Source organism: Melanotaenia boesemani, chromosome 4 (genome assembly GCF_017639745.1).
Source record: "Melanotaenia boesemani isolate fMelBoe1 chromosome 4, fMelBoe1.pri, whole genome shotgun sequence".
In the NCBI taxonomy this organism is placed as follows: Eukaryota; Metazoa; Chordata; class Actinopteri; order Atheriniformes; family Melanotaeniidae; genus Melanotaenia; species Melanotaenia boesemani.
The window spans coordinates 40,058,956-40,076,181 of record NC_055685.1 but is presented as its reverse complement, the minus strand read 5'-3'; the positions used below and the strand labels follow the sequence as shown (position 1 = coordinate 40,076,181).

The following is a 17,226-nucleotide window of genomic DNA, read 5'->3' as shown; positions in this document are numbered from 1 at the left end:
CGCAGAGTAGGGGGTGGAGCTACACTTCAAATGTCTAATAACAAACCCAGAAACAAACGTCCGTTCAGCCCTCAGTTCTATTAAGAAATCAATTTTAATGTAGAGTTTTGTGATAAATTAAACGAGAATGTTGAGCCCTGAATTTCCATGGCAACGCTGCAGTTGTTGCTGCCACCATCACCTCGACCTGCGGTGGTTCAGGTCCTGTGCTGCCTCCTCCGCTGTCCAGAAGATCCTCAGGCCGGAGTCCCGTCTGGAAGTGAATCCCCTTCTCCTTCAGCCGCCTCGATGGGGTCATGTGTCTTACGCCTTAATCTCTGCGTAGTCATTATCAAAACTGTCGTCGTTCCACCTTCTGCTTCCTGACATGAAACTATAAAAAGCTCAGCTTGGTCGACCTCACCCCTATTGGATCTGTAGCTCCGCTCCCGGCGGTCGCCTACACCTTCCTTCTTCACCTGCTAGAACTCCAGAAATCCTGATTTTATTTCTCTGGGAACGGCTGTAAACCTGATCAGCAGGAACCAGGAAACACACCAGACATGAATGCTGTGCTCTTATTGGTTCTCTTTATTCATTAATAAGTCAAATGTCACAAAGTTCCGTTTCATGGACGGCTGTGTCCTCTCCGACTCGCTGCCTCGTTGACGTCTCTGCTTTTCTGGGAACTTTCAGGAAACGTGTGGATCAGACTAATCACGCCTCCACAGAGGAATTCATCTGAATTTCTAATCAACTTGGCCGCTGCTGAATCTCTGCATGTAGGTTCTGACCCGTCAGTAAAACACAGAGACCTGCTTTGGCTTGAACAGACCAGGTCTGAACTGGACTGGAGGAGCCACTGGATTTACCTACAGAGACCGTAGACCAGGTCTGCTGCTGTGAAGAGGATCCAGCTCGTCTCCTGGTTATCTGCATTAACTAACCCGAACGTCAGCTGATCAGCTGACCAATCGGAATGATGGCTTTGAAAAACAGCTGCTGCAGCAGGAAGTGGAGACGAGTCGTTAATCAATAATCTGATCAATAATCACTCTGATGATGTCTGTTCATTACATAAGAACCACGTTTGTTTCAGGGATTCAGATCATGTGTGTGTTTATAATGGAGTTAGGGTGTAGTTAGCGTGTAGTTAGCGTGTAAACAGACCATAGAACAGCTTCAGAAAGAAGCTTCCTCTCCAACTGACCACAGCTATAATAAACAATCCCATGCAGACGTGTAGGTAAGAGCCTCCCACTGGATGATTCCTGCAGGTATGACGGCGTTTCAGCGAAAACATCTAAAGAGCTGCAGAAACTACGAGAACCCGTCCAACACATCAGTAAAGTGGGGAATGTTCAAAGTGTAGCATGTACAGCTAGCGTTTAGTGGAGGGTATAGGTAGCGTGTAGTGGTTAGCATGTAGTTAGCGTGTAGTTAGCGTGTTGTTGGTGTGTAACAGAACGACCTGGATGTATTTCTGTGTTTGGACTCTGAACTTATCGGTTTGCGGTCAAAAAAGTCAGCAGCCAGTCTTTTCCAGTTCAGTGATGGTTGGGGAGAAACACACGGCTCAGAAACAAAGGAACACGTAAACAACACCATTTAACTCCACATCAGTCACACGTGTGTGAAATCAAACCGTCCACTTAGAAGAAACACTGACAATAAAGGAGGTTCTGCAGGTGGTGACCACAGACCACGTCTCACTTCCTGGTTTCTGGCTGATGTTTTGGTGACTTTTGAATGCTGGTTGTGCTTTCACTCTAGTGGTAGCATGAGACGGAGTCTACAACCCACACAAGTGGCTCAGGTAGTGCAGCTCATGCAGGATGGCTCATCAATGCGAGCTGTGGCCAGAAGGTTTGCTGTGTCTGTCAGCGTCGTGTCCAGAGCATGGAGGCGCTACCAGGAGACGTGGAGGAGGCCGTAGGAGGCAACAACCCAGCAGCAGGATGCTACCTCCACCTTTGTACAAGGAGGACCAGGAGGAGCACTGCCAGAGTCCTGCAACATGACCTCCAGCAGGACACAAATGTGCATGTGTAGCTCAAACAGTCAGAAACAGACTCCATGAGGGAGGTATGAGGGCCGATGTCCACAGGTGGGGGTTGTGTTTACAGACCAACACGGTGCAGGACGTTTGGCTTTTACCAGAGAAAACACCAAGATTGGTAACTTCACCACTGGCGCCCTGCGTTCTTCACAGATGAAAGCAGGTTCACACTGAGCACATGAGACAGACGAGACAGAGTCTGGAGACGCCGTGGAGAACGTTCTGCTGCCTGCAACGTCCTCCAGCATGACCGGTTTAGCAGTGGGTCAGTAAATTGGGGGGGGGGGGGGGGGGGGCATCTGGGACATCATGTCTTCATCCACCAACACCACGTTGACCAGAGACTGTCCAGGAGTTGGCAGATGCTTTAGTCCAGGTCTGGAGGAGATCCCTCAGGAAACCATCCACCACCTCATCAGGAGCATGTCCAGGCGTTGTAGGGAGGTCCTACAGGCACGTGGAGGCCACACACACTACTGAGCCTCATTCTGACTTGTTTTAAGGACATTACATCAAAGCTGGATCTGCCTGTAGTTGTTTTTCCACTTTAATTTGAAGTGTGACTCCAAATCCAGACCTCCATGGGTTAATAAATATGATTTCCATTAATTATTTTTGTGTGATTTTGTTGTCACCACATTCAGCTATGTAAAGAACAAAGTGTTTAAAAAGAAGATTTCATTCATTCAGATCTAGGATGTTATTTCAGTGTTCCCTTTGTTTTTTTAACAGTTTAGTTCCTCAACTCATCTCCCAGAAAGATGAAGATCAGTAAAAGTCCAACAAACACTTTCTCACCTTCAACTCAGCAACCCTCTGAAAGCAGGCGAAGCAGCGTTTGTGGAACAAGCTGAATGTTTAGTGACGAGCTGTCCTGATGTTCTTACGTGACTCTAAAGAAGGTTTACAGGTGATTTATACTCTGCATGTCTTTCTGCTCGTCTCGTTTTTAGCATGAAGGACCAGGCTTAGCATGTTATCCTGGAATTCCTTTTTCATTCATTCATTCGATACAACCTTTTTTATTGGAATCAGTTGCCATGGTGATGCAACCTTTCCTGGAATCAGTTGCCATGGTGATGCAACCTTTCCTGGAATCAGTTGCCATGGTGATGCAACCTTTCCTGGAATCAGTTGCCATGGTGATGCAACCTTTCTTGATGCTGAAAATTCTAACCTGGATAAGACCCTGATCCTGGTTCAGTACAGAGACCTGGTCTGGATTCTGTCCTGGAAGTTAAAAGAGGCGCTTGATGAGGGAGAGGACACGGCGTCACCATGTGGCTGGAAAGAACAAACATCGAGTTTCTACCTGAAAACATCAACTTATTTTACTCCACTGTCCTGAGGTAGAAATCTTTTTTTCATTAAACTTTTATACAAACTAGTTTCTAATTTTCACACCCTCAGGTTTTATAAACTGGGATCAAACACTGATCCATCTTCCTCTTAGTGCAGTAAACTGCATCCTCATCATCACACACACACACACACACACACACACACACACACACACACACACACACACACACACACACAACAGATACGCCACAACAGGATGCAGCATCCATGTCTGTAACAGCCCTAAACGATGATAGCACCACGATTTAAATAAAGTTGTATCAAATGTTTGGTCAGAGTTTGTGAAAAAGGCACGTTGACACACGAAAACACTACAGGAACACCTACACGTCTGTCTGAGGTCACATGATTCCCACAAATCTGACGAAAAAACAACTGGAACACAAACGAAGTCCCGCCTTCGTCTCAAGCATCCGAATGTACAGGAGGAGTCGGCCAGTCGGCAGGAACCCGTCGCCGGTCCGTCGGGACTTCTGGTCCTCACGGGGCAGAAACAGGAAGAAGAGGCGGCTCGGGTTCATCTCACTGACATTTCCACACAAACAGGCTGCAGAGAAAACACACACACACACATCAAGCAGCTCAGAGATGCTGGAAGGACTCGGTCATGGACTCTTGTAGGTCTCCTGGTCTGGATTTGTGTCCAGGTGATGAAACAGAACTACACGGTCCAGGTCAGGCTCGGGGGAATCTCCCACATAAGTTCAAATGTCGTGCCAAAGGTGTCCACCAGGGGGCAGAAGACCAGCATCAGAAGGTGTTTGTCAGACGGCGCGTTTCCCTACGATTCAAGATGCTGAGATTTAAATCGTTTCACAAACTTCTTAACGGAACCGGCAAAGTGCAGCAGCTACGTCATCGGAAAGTAAACACCACCCGGTAAACACCACGCTGTAAACACCACCCAGTAAACACACCCGGTAAACACCACGCTGTAAACACCACCCAGTAAACACCACCCGGTAAACACCACGCTGTAAACACCACCCGGTAAACACCACGCTGTAAACATCACCCGGTAAACACCACGCTGTAAACACCACCCAGTAAACACCACGCTGTAAACACCACCCGGTAAATACCACCCGGTAAACACCACGCTGTAAAGACCACCCAGTAAACACAACGCTGTAAACACCACGCTGTAAACACCACGCTGTAAACACCACCCAGTAAACACCACGCTGTAAACACCATGCTGTAAACACCACGCTGTAAACACCTCGCTGTAAACACCTCGCTGTAAACACCACGCTGTAAACACCACCCAGTAAACACCACGCTGTAAACACCACGCTGTAAACACCACCCAGTAAACACCATGCTGTAAACACCACCCAGTAAACACCACGCTGTAAACACCACCCAGTAAACACCACCCGGTAAACACCATGTGTAAACACCACCCGGTAAACACCACCCGGTAAACACCACGCTGTAAACACCACCCAGTAAACACCACGCTGTAAACACCACCCAGTAAACACCACGCTGTACACACCACCCAGTAAACACCACGCTGCAAACACCACCCGGTAAACACCACGCGGTAAACACCACGCTGTAAACACCACGCTGTAAACACAACGCTGTAAACACCACGCTGTAAACACCACCCAGTAAACACCACGCTGTAAACACCACCCAGTAAACACCACCCGGTGAACACCACGCTGTAAACACCACCCAGTAAACACCACTCTGTAAACACCACCCAGTAAACACCACGCTGTAAACACCACCCGGTAAACACCACGCTGTAAACACCACGCTGCAAACACCACCCGGTAAACACCACGCTGTAAACACCACCCAGTAAACACCACCCGGTAAACACCACGCTGTAAACACCACGCTGTAAACACAACGCTGTAAACACAACGCTGTAAACACCACGCTGTAAACACAACGCTGTAAACACCACCCAGTAAACACCACGCTGTAAACACCACCCAGTAAACACCACGCTGTAAACACCACCCAGTAAACACCACCCGGTGAACACCACGCTGTAAACACCACCCAGTAAACACCACTCTGTAAACACCACCCAGTAAACACCACGCTGTAAACACCACCCGGTAAACACCACGCTGTAAACACCACCCAGTAAACACCACCCGGTAAACACCACGCTGTAAACATCACCCGGTAAACACCACGCTGTAAACACCACCCAGTAAACACCACGCTGTAAACACCACGCTGTAAACACCGCCCGGTAAACACCACGCTGTAAACATCACCCGGTAAACACCACGCTGTAAACACCACCCAGTAAACACCACCCGGTAAACACCACGCTGTAAACACCACCCAGTAAACACAACGCTGTAAACACCACGCTGTAAACACCACGCAGTAAACACCACGCTGTAAACACCTCGCTGTAAACACCATGCTGTAAACACCACCCAGTAAACACCATGCTGTAAACACCACCCAGTAAACACCACGCTGTAAACACCACCCAGTAAACACCACCCGGTAAACACCATGTGTAAACACCACCCGGTAAACACCACCCGGTAAACACCACGCTGTAAACACCACCCAGTAAACACCACGCTGTAAACACCACCCAGTAAACACCACGCTGTACACACCACCCAGTAAACACCACGCTGCAAACACCACCCGGTAAACACCACGCGGTAAACACCACCCGGTAAACACCACGCTGTAAACACAACGCTGTAAACACAACGCTGTAAACACAACGCTGTAAACACCACGCTGTAAACACAACGCTGTAAACACCACCCAGTAAACACCACGCTGTAAACACCACCCAGTAAACACCACGCTGTAAACACCACGCTGTAAACATCACCCGGTAAACACCACGCTGTAAACACCACCCAGTAAACACCACGCTGTAAACACCACGCTGTAAACACCGCCCGGTAAACACCACCCGGTAAACACCACGCTGTAAACACCACCCAGTAAACACCACTCTGTAAACACAACGCTGTAAACACCACGCTATAAACACCTTGCTGTAAACACCACGCTGTAAACACAACGCTGTAAACACCACCCAGTAAACACCACCCAGTAAACACCTCGCTGTAAACACCATGCTGTAAACACCACGCTGTAAACACCACCCAGTAAACACCACCCGGCAAACACCACGCTGCAAACACCACCCGGTAAACACCACGCTGTAAACACCACCCAGTAAACACCACGCTGTAAACACCACCCAGTAAACACCACCCGGTAAACACCACGCTGTAAACACCACCCAATAAACACCACGCTGTAAACACCACCCAGTAATCACCACTCTGTAAACACCACCCAGTAAACACCACCCGGTAAACACCACGCTGTAAACACAACGCTGTAAACGCCACCCAGTAAACACCACGCTGTTAACACCACCCAGTAAACACCATGCTGTAAACACCACGCTGTAAACACCACGCTGTAAACACAACGCTGTAAACACCACCCAGTAAACACCACGCTGTAAACACCATCCAGTAAACCCCACGCTGTAAACACCATCCAGTAAACCCCACGCTGTAAACACCACCCTGTAAACACCACGCTGTAAACACCACCAGTAAACACCACCCAGTAAACACCACGCTGTAAAAACCACCCAGTAAACACCACGCTGTAAACACCACCAGTAAACACCACGCTGTAAACACCATGCTGTAAACACAACGCTGTAAACACCACCCAGTAAACACCACGCTGTAAACACCATCCAGTAAACCCCACGCTGTAAACACCATCCAGTAAACCCCACGCTGTAAACACCACCCTGTAAACACCGCCAGTAAACACCACCCAGTAAACACCACGCTGTAAACACCACCCAGTAAACACCACCCAGTAAACACCACGCTGTAAACACAACCCTGTAAACACCACGCTGTAAAAACCACCCAGTAAACACCACGCTGTAAACACAACCCTGTAAACACCACGCTGTAAAAACCACCCAGTAAACACCGCGCGGTAAACACCACGCGCATACTTAAGCACGAATGAAAACACACATGGTGAGGAGAGCTCTGACAGCCGTCCATCCACCTTGTCAACATCTGGACGATGTCCTCTCTGCGGCGACCGCTCAATCGAGTTTGGCCAGTCCAGATGTTGAGACTGCGGTTGGTGTGTCATCCTCTGATTGGTCGGTTTCTGGCCGACAACAGAGCTATGTCGTGTTGGAGCCTAACCCAGCATTTAACAGGTAAGAGGCAGGTACACCTGGACAGGTAACCAGTCCAAATACGATGCCATCAGGTGTTAAATGGTAAAACCTCACCTGCAGTCGCTGCCGCCGGCGCTGACCACGTACTTATCATCAAAGGAGAAACGAATGTTGGTCACATGAGCAGAATGGCCGAAGTAACGCTTGTGCTTCGCCTGGAAGAGAGGAGGGAGGAGACAGGAGGAGACAGAGGGAGGAGACAGGAGGAGGAGACAGAGGGAGGAGACAGGAGGAGACAGAGGGAGGAGACAGGAGGAGGAGACAGAGGGAGGAGACAGGAGGAGACAGAGGGAGGAGACAGAGGGAGGAGACAGGAGGAGGAGACAGAGGGAGGAGACAGGAGGAGGAGACAGGAGGAGACAGGAGGAGACGACAGAGGGAGGAGACAGGAGGAGACAGAGGGAGGAGACAGGAGGAGACGACAGAGGGAGGAGACAGGAGGAGGAGACAGAGGGAGGAGACAGGAGGAGGAGACAGAGGGAGGAGACAGGAGGAGACAGGAGGAGGAGACAGAGGGAGGAGACAGGAGGAGGAGACAGGAGGAGACAGAGGGAGGAGACAGGAGGAGGAGACAGAGGGAGGAGACAGGAGGAGGGAGGAGGAGATAGGAGGAGGAGGACTTAGATCATGTACATCAGGGGAATCGTGGATGTATGAAGGTCACTGACAAACTTGTCCGAGCAGGGGAAGTCGAAGAGCTTGATGAGGCCGAAGTCGTCTCCGGTCACCAGGTTCAGGCCAGCGTGAGAAACGCAAGCACAGTTAACGTCGGCTTTGTCAGCGTTACGAGGCCACACCCCCACAACTTCATCACCGAGGATGCTGGGAAATCAAGAGAAAACCGTTACACCCCTCCTAAGTCCACCATCTTCAGTCTACTGAAGACTCGTCCAGACATCTACCAATATTGACATTTACTTCTCTAGTTTAACGTCCTACTTGTCCTACTTGTCCTACACCCGGGTCCTGTCAGCTCTGTGCTGGACCTGTTCCTACTTCTTTAGCCAGAAGATCCCGTTTGAAACGGGTCTTTGCTGTCTCTCATGTGTCCAAACAACTGGTTCATCCTGAGTTAGTAGAAATAACTAGACAGTAAAAAATGAAGAAATGAGAATTTAATGAGGACTTGGAACTGGCTGTGTGCTCTCTTCACTACATTTAAGGGAACAGGTTATGTCCTGGTTTAAATCTTGTCTAAGATGTTAAACACCTGCAGCAGGGTGTGGTTTACCTGTTGCAGGAAGCTACTGCCTCGTCTGGACATTAGCTTGGAGGCTAACACCACAGGACACCACATCTGACACTGTTATTAGCAGCACAGGAGCACCCCAGGGGACGGTGCTGGCCCCCCTCCTCTTCACACTCTACACCTCAGACTTCTGTTACAACTCAGAGCTGTGTCACATCCAGAAGTTTGCAGATGACACAGCCATCGTGGGGTGTATCAGGGATGATGGAGAGGATGAGTACAGGAATCTGGTCAGTGACTTTGTCACCTGGAGTCAGATGAACCATCTCCAGCTTAACACCTCAAAGACTAAGGAGCTGGTTATTGACTTCACGAAGTCCAGCCCACAACCACGTCCAGTGACCATCAGGGACGACAAGGTGGAGATTGTAGACAACTACAGGTACCTCGGGTTGTGGCTGGATAACAAGCTGGACTGGACATGCTGTACAGATCACCTGTACAAGAAGGGCCAAAGCCGTCTGTACTTCCTGCGAAGACTGAGATCTTTTAACATCTGCAGGAAACTCCTGTGGATGTTCTATCAGTCTGTGGTGGCTAGTACGCTTTTTTATGCTGTTGTCTGCTGGGGGGCTAACATGACAAAAAGGTGCTAACAGGCTGGAAAAACTCATCAGGCGGGCGGGCTCTGTGGTTGGCATGAAGCTGGACTCCCTGGTGACAGTGGCAGAGAGGAGAACACTAAAAAAACTACTGGCTATTGTGAATGATGCCAGTCACCCTCTGCACACTGTCATCAGTGTGCAGAGAAGCCTGACCAGTAACAGGCTGCTCCTCCCCAAGAGTAGGACCAACCGGCTCAGAGACTCCTTTGTCCCCCGAGCCATCAAACTGTACAACTCTGCATTAGGCTGGAGGGGGAGAAGGAGGGGGGAGAGGGAGGGGGAGAAGGAGGGGGGAGAGGGAGGTGTGCAGTCCGCCTGATACAACACATGCACAATAACCCATACAAACAGTTGCAATAACTTATACGTGCAATAGTGAACTGGGAATCTGTACCACCTCTACTGTGTGCAATGCTTGTTTATATTGTTTTATTTAACTTATCTTATTGTTATTTATTGTATTCTATTTGTGCTTTTCTTGCACCTTATTGCCTCTATTTTGTTTTGTACCTGTATATATTGTGTTTTGTGCTTGTCCTGCTTTACTGTTGGTGTTGTATTGCTGCTGGTACCCAAATTTCCCTGAGGACTCTCCAAAGGGATTAATAAAGTATTTCTATTTCTATTCTATTCTAACAGCTATAGCCTCTTACATGGTAACTCATTGGATTAGACACTATTAAATCATCATGTTTTACCGGCTAGCATGACAAAGCTAATCACCTCCTTGGTTGTTGCTTGCACCATAACTAAAAATGTATCCCTGCAAGGATCCAAATGACATCTTTGACATAAATAAGACTGAAAAGCTAACATTATCCCAGCTGTTGTCCAGCCAAGGCCCTGTCTAATCCAGTGAGTTACAACCTTTAGAGATGCTAGCTGTTAGTCACTTGAAGCTAATGTTTAGCTAAGACATCAGGTCACGCTGGACTGCGCCCTCACGCTAACTGGTCCCACTCAGTATCTGGGCCACTTTGTTCTTTAGATGCTTCCGTTTCTGGGATCTGCCTGTTTCTGCATAACCAAACAGGCTCCATGGCTTCTACATTTACTTTCCATTCCAGTTAGCCCACATCTCAGTGCAGGATGAACCTCTGGCTGCTTTCATTCTACGTAATGTGTTCTTACTGCTGCACAGCATCATATCCATACGTCTTTGGTATTCCATGTTCTCTACGCTGAGCCCAGCCTCACCTGGTCCAGGTTGCCCAGGTGATCCTCTCAATGATGGGCAGCTCTGTGACCATCCTTCCAGAGGGAACTTCGTGCACCTGACGAATGTAGGAGCTGGTGGACACCTGAGATGAAAATGAGCAGCACGACAGTCAGATCAGCGCAGCAGCCATGATCGAGCCCACCTGGCAGGTTCTGCTCACCTGGATGTGTCTGCTGTCAGCGGAGAAGTCGATCTGGATGACGAAGCCGGGGATGTCCTTACAGTAACCGATTCGGTTGAGGGATGGCCCCAGAGAAAGGTCGTAGAAATCAACAGCACTTTCAACTGAACCCACCGCCAGGAACCGGTTGTCTGGACTTAACCTGAAGCAGGAGGAGATCCCAGTGCTGAGAGGAATCACAGAGAACCCTGAGTGTCAGACTCGTCCTGCTGGATGTGTCACGTCATACCGAATATCCTGGATGGCGACGCTGCGGTCTCTCTTCTTGCCCCAGACGGTCAGCGAGTTGACCAGCAGGACAATGAACTCTCCGTTCTCCATGCCGATGGAAACCATTTCTCCGTTGGGGCTATAGGACGTGCACTTGGCAGGATGACCCAAATTCACCTTGTTCAGGAGTTTCTGACACAGAAAACCAAGTCAGTGTGGCATGTTGAAGTACATCAGAACCTCAGAGTTTGGTCCGGTACCTTGTCAGCCAGGTCCCATATCCGGATAGTCCCATCGTCGCTGGCGGAGATGAAGACGTCTTTAAAAGGATGAGTTGCTAAACCCCAGATGCCTCCCTGAGTGTGTCCGTTGATCATGGTGTTGGAGGCAGCATTCTTTTCTCCAACCTCTATGATCTCTCCATCTTTGGTTCCCACCAGAATTTTCCCCTGAATCAAACAGACACACCAGAGTTTCAGGTCATTATGTGGCGTTAACAAAGGTACCGCACATCCTCCCAATCAGAAACGATCGCTGCTGGGTTACGCTGGACATCAGCGATGCACAAACGTACCTTCCCTCTGCAGACTGAGCGGACATTCTCAACGGGCTGGCCGGTCTCCAGCTGAAAGGCCCGGCAGCGCTTCATCTCCTGGTCCCAGAGCTTCACAGCACCACCCTCTTTAGTTCTATTAAAAACACAGGAATTTCATCTATAATTCAAATATCAAAGACAATCTGAGAGCTGGATCCTCTTATAGTTTGTGTGACCAACAGATGGGTATCAGGATGATGAGCAGCTGCTACAAACTGACCAGTGAGAGTCCAGATAAGCAAACCCATCTGACCTCTAGGAGCTGAACTTGCAGTCTCATCTTCTGCCCTTCAAAAAAGGATGGGGTCAAGAGTAAAGGGGAGGTTCATCTTTTTATCCTACTGGAAAAGGCACCTCATACACTCCAGAACTTTTCTGAGACGAAGCCTGATGCTTCCCAGTTAAAGGAAACAAAGTGTCTTCTATCCAGTACAAACATTCCCAGTTTGCAAGAAACTGCAGGAAAGACCCTCCATCCTGGTCCTCGGGGCCGGTGTCCAGCAGGATCTACAGGTTTCTCTGCTGCATCACAGCTGATTTACACTCAGACTTGAGCCGGGCTTGATGTCTAACTGATGTGAGTCAGGTGTGTTGCAGCAGGAAGACTTCTAAAACCTGCAGGACACGGACCAGGTCTGGGTATCTCTGGTGTAGACTAAACCTTCATCTAATAGTGTTTATTGCCAATCTGATCAAAAGATGCAAGCACATAATCCAGAAACGGATCTTTAAACGGGGTGAAGTTTAGCTGGAGGATACTACAAAGCAACCAGAGGACAGAACATCTAAATCAAAGTAGATCAAATTCTGAGCTGCAGCTCTGCAGTCAACAGGTGCTCAGACAGGTGAGTTAAGTCACTCACGGCCGTTCCTTTCCCCCGGTGACGATGAGTCCATCCCTCAGGGTGGTGTACATGGTGAAGACGGGGCCGCTGTGAGCCTTCGCCACCACTCGCACCAGGAAGTGTTCCCGCCAGACGTACACGTCTCCGTTGATGGCACCAGTGAAGGTCAGGTTGTTCTGGGCGAGACAAACACCGATTCACTACAAACAAATAAAAGCAGAGCTTCACAGATACGTCCTCTAAAATCAGCGTTTCTTACGGCGCCAAACGCCACCGACAGCATGGTCTGCATGCGGCCGTCCTCCACCGAACCAATCACTCCTTTCTTGTACATGAGCGAACCTCCAACCAGAGTCCAGAACTTGATGTGTTTGATTCCCACCGACACAAACTGGGTGTCAGAGTCGGGTCGAAACTCCACCACGAAGATCCGCTCAGCATGGCCACCTTTGCTAGTCACCTTAGTGCCTGGCACAGAGGTCAGAGGTCAGATATCATGAACTTTCTCTGGTTCTTCACCTAAAACTGCGCCATAAATCCATCAACGGTTCGTCAGTAAATACCCGGAATCACTTACCCTCCTGCCACCTCCACACCGTGATGGTGTGCTCAGGCTCCACCCCCACCGACAGCAGCAGCTTCCCTGTAGCGCTGAAGTTGACGTAGCCAACACCTTTAGCATGGGAACAACGCAGGATGGACAGAGTCTGCTTGGTCACTGCATCCCAAACATGGATGGAGGGGGCGAGGCCTGTAAGAGGGAAAAAAGGTCACAGAAACCACACAGCTAAGAACCTCATCATCCAGGGAGCTGCAGGGCCATGGATCTGAAGCACCGAGGGACATCTGGCTCCACAAAGCTAAGGGCGCATTGACACCAGCCTTCTGGTTCCAATCCCAGTCCGTTTGCTCTGAAATTCTGGTTCGTTTGGGACGGTGTGAATGTGCATCTGAACTCTGATGTGGATCAAAGAAGCAAACTCTGGTCCACCTACAGACACAGGTGTATGTTCGCTTCAAGTCTACCAAATACAGGAAGTGGATCAAACACACGGCATTGTGGGTAAACACAACCAAACAAACATGCATGTGGGACAGTAGGCAGCCCTGGGTGGGAGAAACGTCTCCATTCAAAAAGAGAAACTTGAATAATGTCGACATTCATTCTTCACAGACCGACATATTTAAACGTTTATTTCTTTTAATCTGATGATTATAACTGATGATTAATTAAAACCCCAAATTCAATATCCCAGATAATTATAATATTATTGAAGACCGACACAAAACAAGGATTTCTAGAAATGTTGGCCAACTGAAAAGTATAAATATGGAAAGTATAAATATGGAAAGTATGAACATGAAAAGTATAAATATGGAAAGTATGAACATGAAAAGTATAAATATGGAAAGTATGACATGTACAGCACTCAGTACTTAGTCGGGGCTCCTTTAGCCTGAATTCCTGCAGCATGCGATGCGGCGTGGAGTCCATCAGTCTGTGGCTCTGCTCAGGGGTTATGAGTCCAGGTTGCTCTGATAGTGGCCTTCATCTCTTCTGCATCGTTGGGTCTGGCGTATCACATCTTCCTCTTCACAATAGCCCAGTGAACCAACACCAGCAGATGACATGACGCCCAAACATCACTGACTGGAAACTTTACTCTCCACCTCAACAACGTGGATTCTCTCCTCTCTTCCTCCAGACTCTGGGACCTTGATTTCCAAAGGACGTCAACAATTCCTTCATCAGAGAACACAACTTTGGACCATTCAGGAGCAGCCCAGTCTTTTTTCTCTTTAGTCCAGGCGAGACGCTTCTGTCTCTTGTTCCAGAGTGGCTTGACACCAGGAAAGCGACCTCTGAAACCACGTATTCATACATCTGTGCTGCTGGTTCCTGAAGCTCTGACTCCAGCTGCAGTCCACTCTTTGTGAATCTCCCCCACATGTTTGAATGGGTTTGGTTCCACAACCCTCTCCAGGGTGCGGTTATCCCTACTGCTTGTACACTTTTTTCTACACATCTTTTCCTTCCTTTCGCCTCTATTAATGTTCATGGACACAGAGCTCTGTGAATATCCAGCCTCTTTAGCATCGACCTTTGTGTCTTCCCTCCTTGTACAAGGTGTCCATGCTCGTCTTTTGGACAACCGTCAGGTCAGCAGTCTTCCCCATGATTGTGTAGCCAACAGAACTAGACTGAGACCATTTAAAGGCCGTTGCAGGTGTTTTGTGTTAATCAGCTGATTAGAGTGAGGCACCAGGTGTCTTCAATATCAAACCTTTCCACAATATTCTAATTTTCTGGGGTATTGAATTTGAGGTTTTCATTAGTTGTCAGTTATAATCATCAAAATGAAAAGAAATAAACATTTAAAATATGTCAGTCTTTGAGGAATGAATGTCTACTTTATACAAGTTTCACTTTTTGAATAGACTTACTGAAATAAAACAACTTTTTCATGATATTCAACTTTTATGACGAGCACCTGTATATGAAAAAAATTTTCTTTGTTCTTTAAAAAAAAAAACTATTTTTTTTTTCCTTTCTGTATTATGTTTTATTTACTTTCACTATGCCGAAATAAATCAATAAGAAATATTTTAACTGTTGCTGTTTAAAGAGAAAACTGCTGCTAAACCTGTTTATGTGTTTAGTGCAGGGGTCTGCAGCCTTTCCAATCCGAAGAGCCATTTTTCCCTCAGCAGCTAAATAAAACTCCTTTAGAGACGCAGATGTTACCAGACTTTTGGAAAAATTTGTTTTTTTCGAAGAACCACATTTTTATTTCTATTTTTAGGTTTAAAATAAAAAAAAAACATCATCACAGACAGACTTTCTTCTATGGGATGTAGATGATTGTGGAGAATGATGTTAAAAACAGTCCATAGTTTCCAACCTAATGACAAGAAAATAGATCAAAATATTCCCGGTACTTTTAGTGTCAGTATGTTGTGGAAATTCAATGCAATTATTCCATGACAATAACCTGCATTTGTATTATATTTATATTTAGAAACATGAGTTAGCTCTTCAGCATGTTTAGCCATGTAGTAAGAGCCTTTGTGAAAGGTCCAGAGACCCACTTGCTGCTCCGGAGCCGCAGGTTGAACACCCCTGGTTTAGTGTTTGTTTATTGCATTTTCTGTAAATCAGATCCTCCTGTGGTCTGAGGTGTGTTACGAGCGAATTCGTCCTGACAGTTGGAAGTTTTGTTCAATATTTACGAGCAGAAATCTTCAGGTGTGAGGAACGCCGACGACTCCTGAGTCGTGACTGCGTGGATGGTGACGTGGAACGGAACTAGCCAATCAGAGAGCGAGCTGGCTGGGGAGCGAGGAAGGACAGAAAGTCTGTGTTCACGCCGACTTTTTTTTTAGTTTGGGATTTTTCTGTAAAGACCAGCATCCTTCCCTCGCAAGGCGTTTTCCAGGCGTTGCTATGTTTCTTTTTCTTGGTTTTTGTTGGATCACGCTCGTTCATGCAAGGATTCCAGCTCGGAGGACTAGATTCTGGATCGGTTGCGGGACAGAGTCACTGTGTGTGTTGTTCTGTGAGATTATCGGAGCCGCCACACAGCACCAACAGCACTGTTAGATGCCAGATTTTTATCTTCATGTGGAGTCACGAACAGGTAAAACACATTTATCAGATTTAGAAAATCCTTGTGTGAACCAGCGTTAGGAAGGAACCTCAGAACCAAGGAACCAAATACTCCTGAGGTGGTGGTGTGAACTGAGGTCCTTACCATGTCTACAACTGGGGAACAAATGATTCAGGGAATAGGACGACAAACAAATCTAAATTCACGGTATCATAAAGCAAAGGAGAAGCTTATGGAAGAAACATACGAAGTAACAACAGGATCCTTACATAACAGAATGAAGTGGTGAGGAGGTCACTGCCCAATGGAAGAACCTTGTCTCATTCCTCATTTAAACTGAAATACCTGGAGGTTCAAGCACTGACCTGTCACTGCTTTTTAGTTTCTTTTTATATGGTTGAATTTTGTTTTAATCTAGTCTGTTTTTTTTGTGTGGTTTGTTCTGCTGCTTTTCTGGGCCAGGACTGTTTTAAAAAGAGGTCAGTGGGACTTTCCTGGTTAAATAAAGAAAAAATGAAGAGACAAGACAGAATCAGTAACCCATTTAACCCGATCCTGACACCTACAGCCCAATTCCAACACCCTGACGTCCCAGTACCGACACCACCCAATATTACCCCTCTGTTCTGCAAGGGTAAGGTCTTCCTTTTCTTATCAGATCAAGCTGTAGAGCTCATCTATCAGGACTGCTTGGATGACCAGATGACTGTCACACCTTACCTGTAAAGGTAGGGTGTGAGGTGGGGTTGGGTCAATGGATGAAGAAAGTGAGGAGCTAAAGATGAAGTGGAATCAAGACATGAAAATGTGGAGTATTAAATGGAATGACTTTAGACCCTTTAGCCTGGGTGAGATCATCTGACAGGCAGCCAAACGGTGGACGTTTTCCATTTAGGAATAATTCAGTACTTCTACTTGGTTAAGGTGTAGGAAAAACAGGCCCTGATATGCTGCTAGTTAGATCCAGGGCTGAGAACAATAAAACCACTCCTTTTCTATAGTTTTTAGACTTCCACATCTCACATTAACGCCTCAATCACACCTGTTCATAGTCTGAGTCGCCCACAAACACCAGAA

The 17,226-nt window shown here is 47.5% G+C and overlaps 1 protein-coding gene across 4 annotated transcripts in view; it reads right to left on the bottom strand.

Annotated features, from left to right (window-relative positions):
• Window positions 1-336: 336 nt before the first annotated feature.
• Window positions 337-17,226, bottom strand: part of LOC121638910 (echinoderm microtubule-associated protein-like 6) — a 51,869-nt gene continuing 34,979 nt past the window's right edge. For 2 of the 4 annotated variants that reach the window (XM_041983982.1, XM_041983983.1), the window contains 11 exons: window positions 13,119-13,292; window positions 12,801-13,009; window positions 12,560-12,717; window positions 11,676-11,790; window positions 11,362-11,550; window positions 11,121-11,293; window positions 10,871-11,033; window positions 10,689-10,792; window positions 8,306-8,459; window positions 7,692-7,792; window positions 2,673-3,947 (listed from right to left, as the gene is read on the bottom strand). In XM_041983982.1, the coding sequence (XP_041839916.1) occupies window positions 3,923-3,947; window positions 7,692-7,792; window positions 8,306-8,459; window positions 10,689-10,792; window positions 10,871-11,033; window positions 11,121-11,293; window positions 11,362-11,550; window positions 11,676-11,790; window positions 12,560-12,717; window positions 12,801-13,009; window positions 13,119-13,292 (1,565 nt within the window). In that variant the 3' untranslated portion in view covers window positions 2,673-3,922. Of the gene's footprint in view, window positions 511-2,672; window positions 3,948-7,691; window positions 7,793-8,305; window positions 8,460-10,688; window positions 10,793-10,870; window positions 11,034-11,120; window positions 11,294-11,361; window positions 11,551-11,675; window positions 11,791-12,559; window positions 12,718-12,800; window positions 13,010-13,118; window positions 13,293-17,226 lie in introns of those variants that run through there. The other 2 variants (XR_006010105.1, XR_006010104.1) reach the window with 2 other exon arrangements.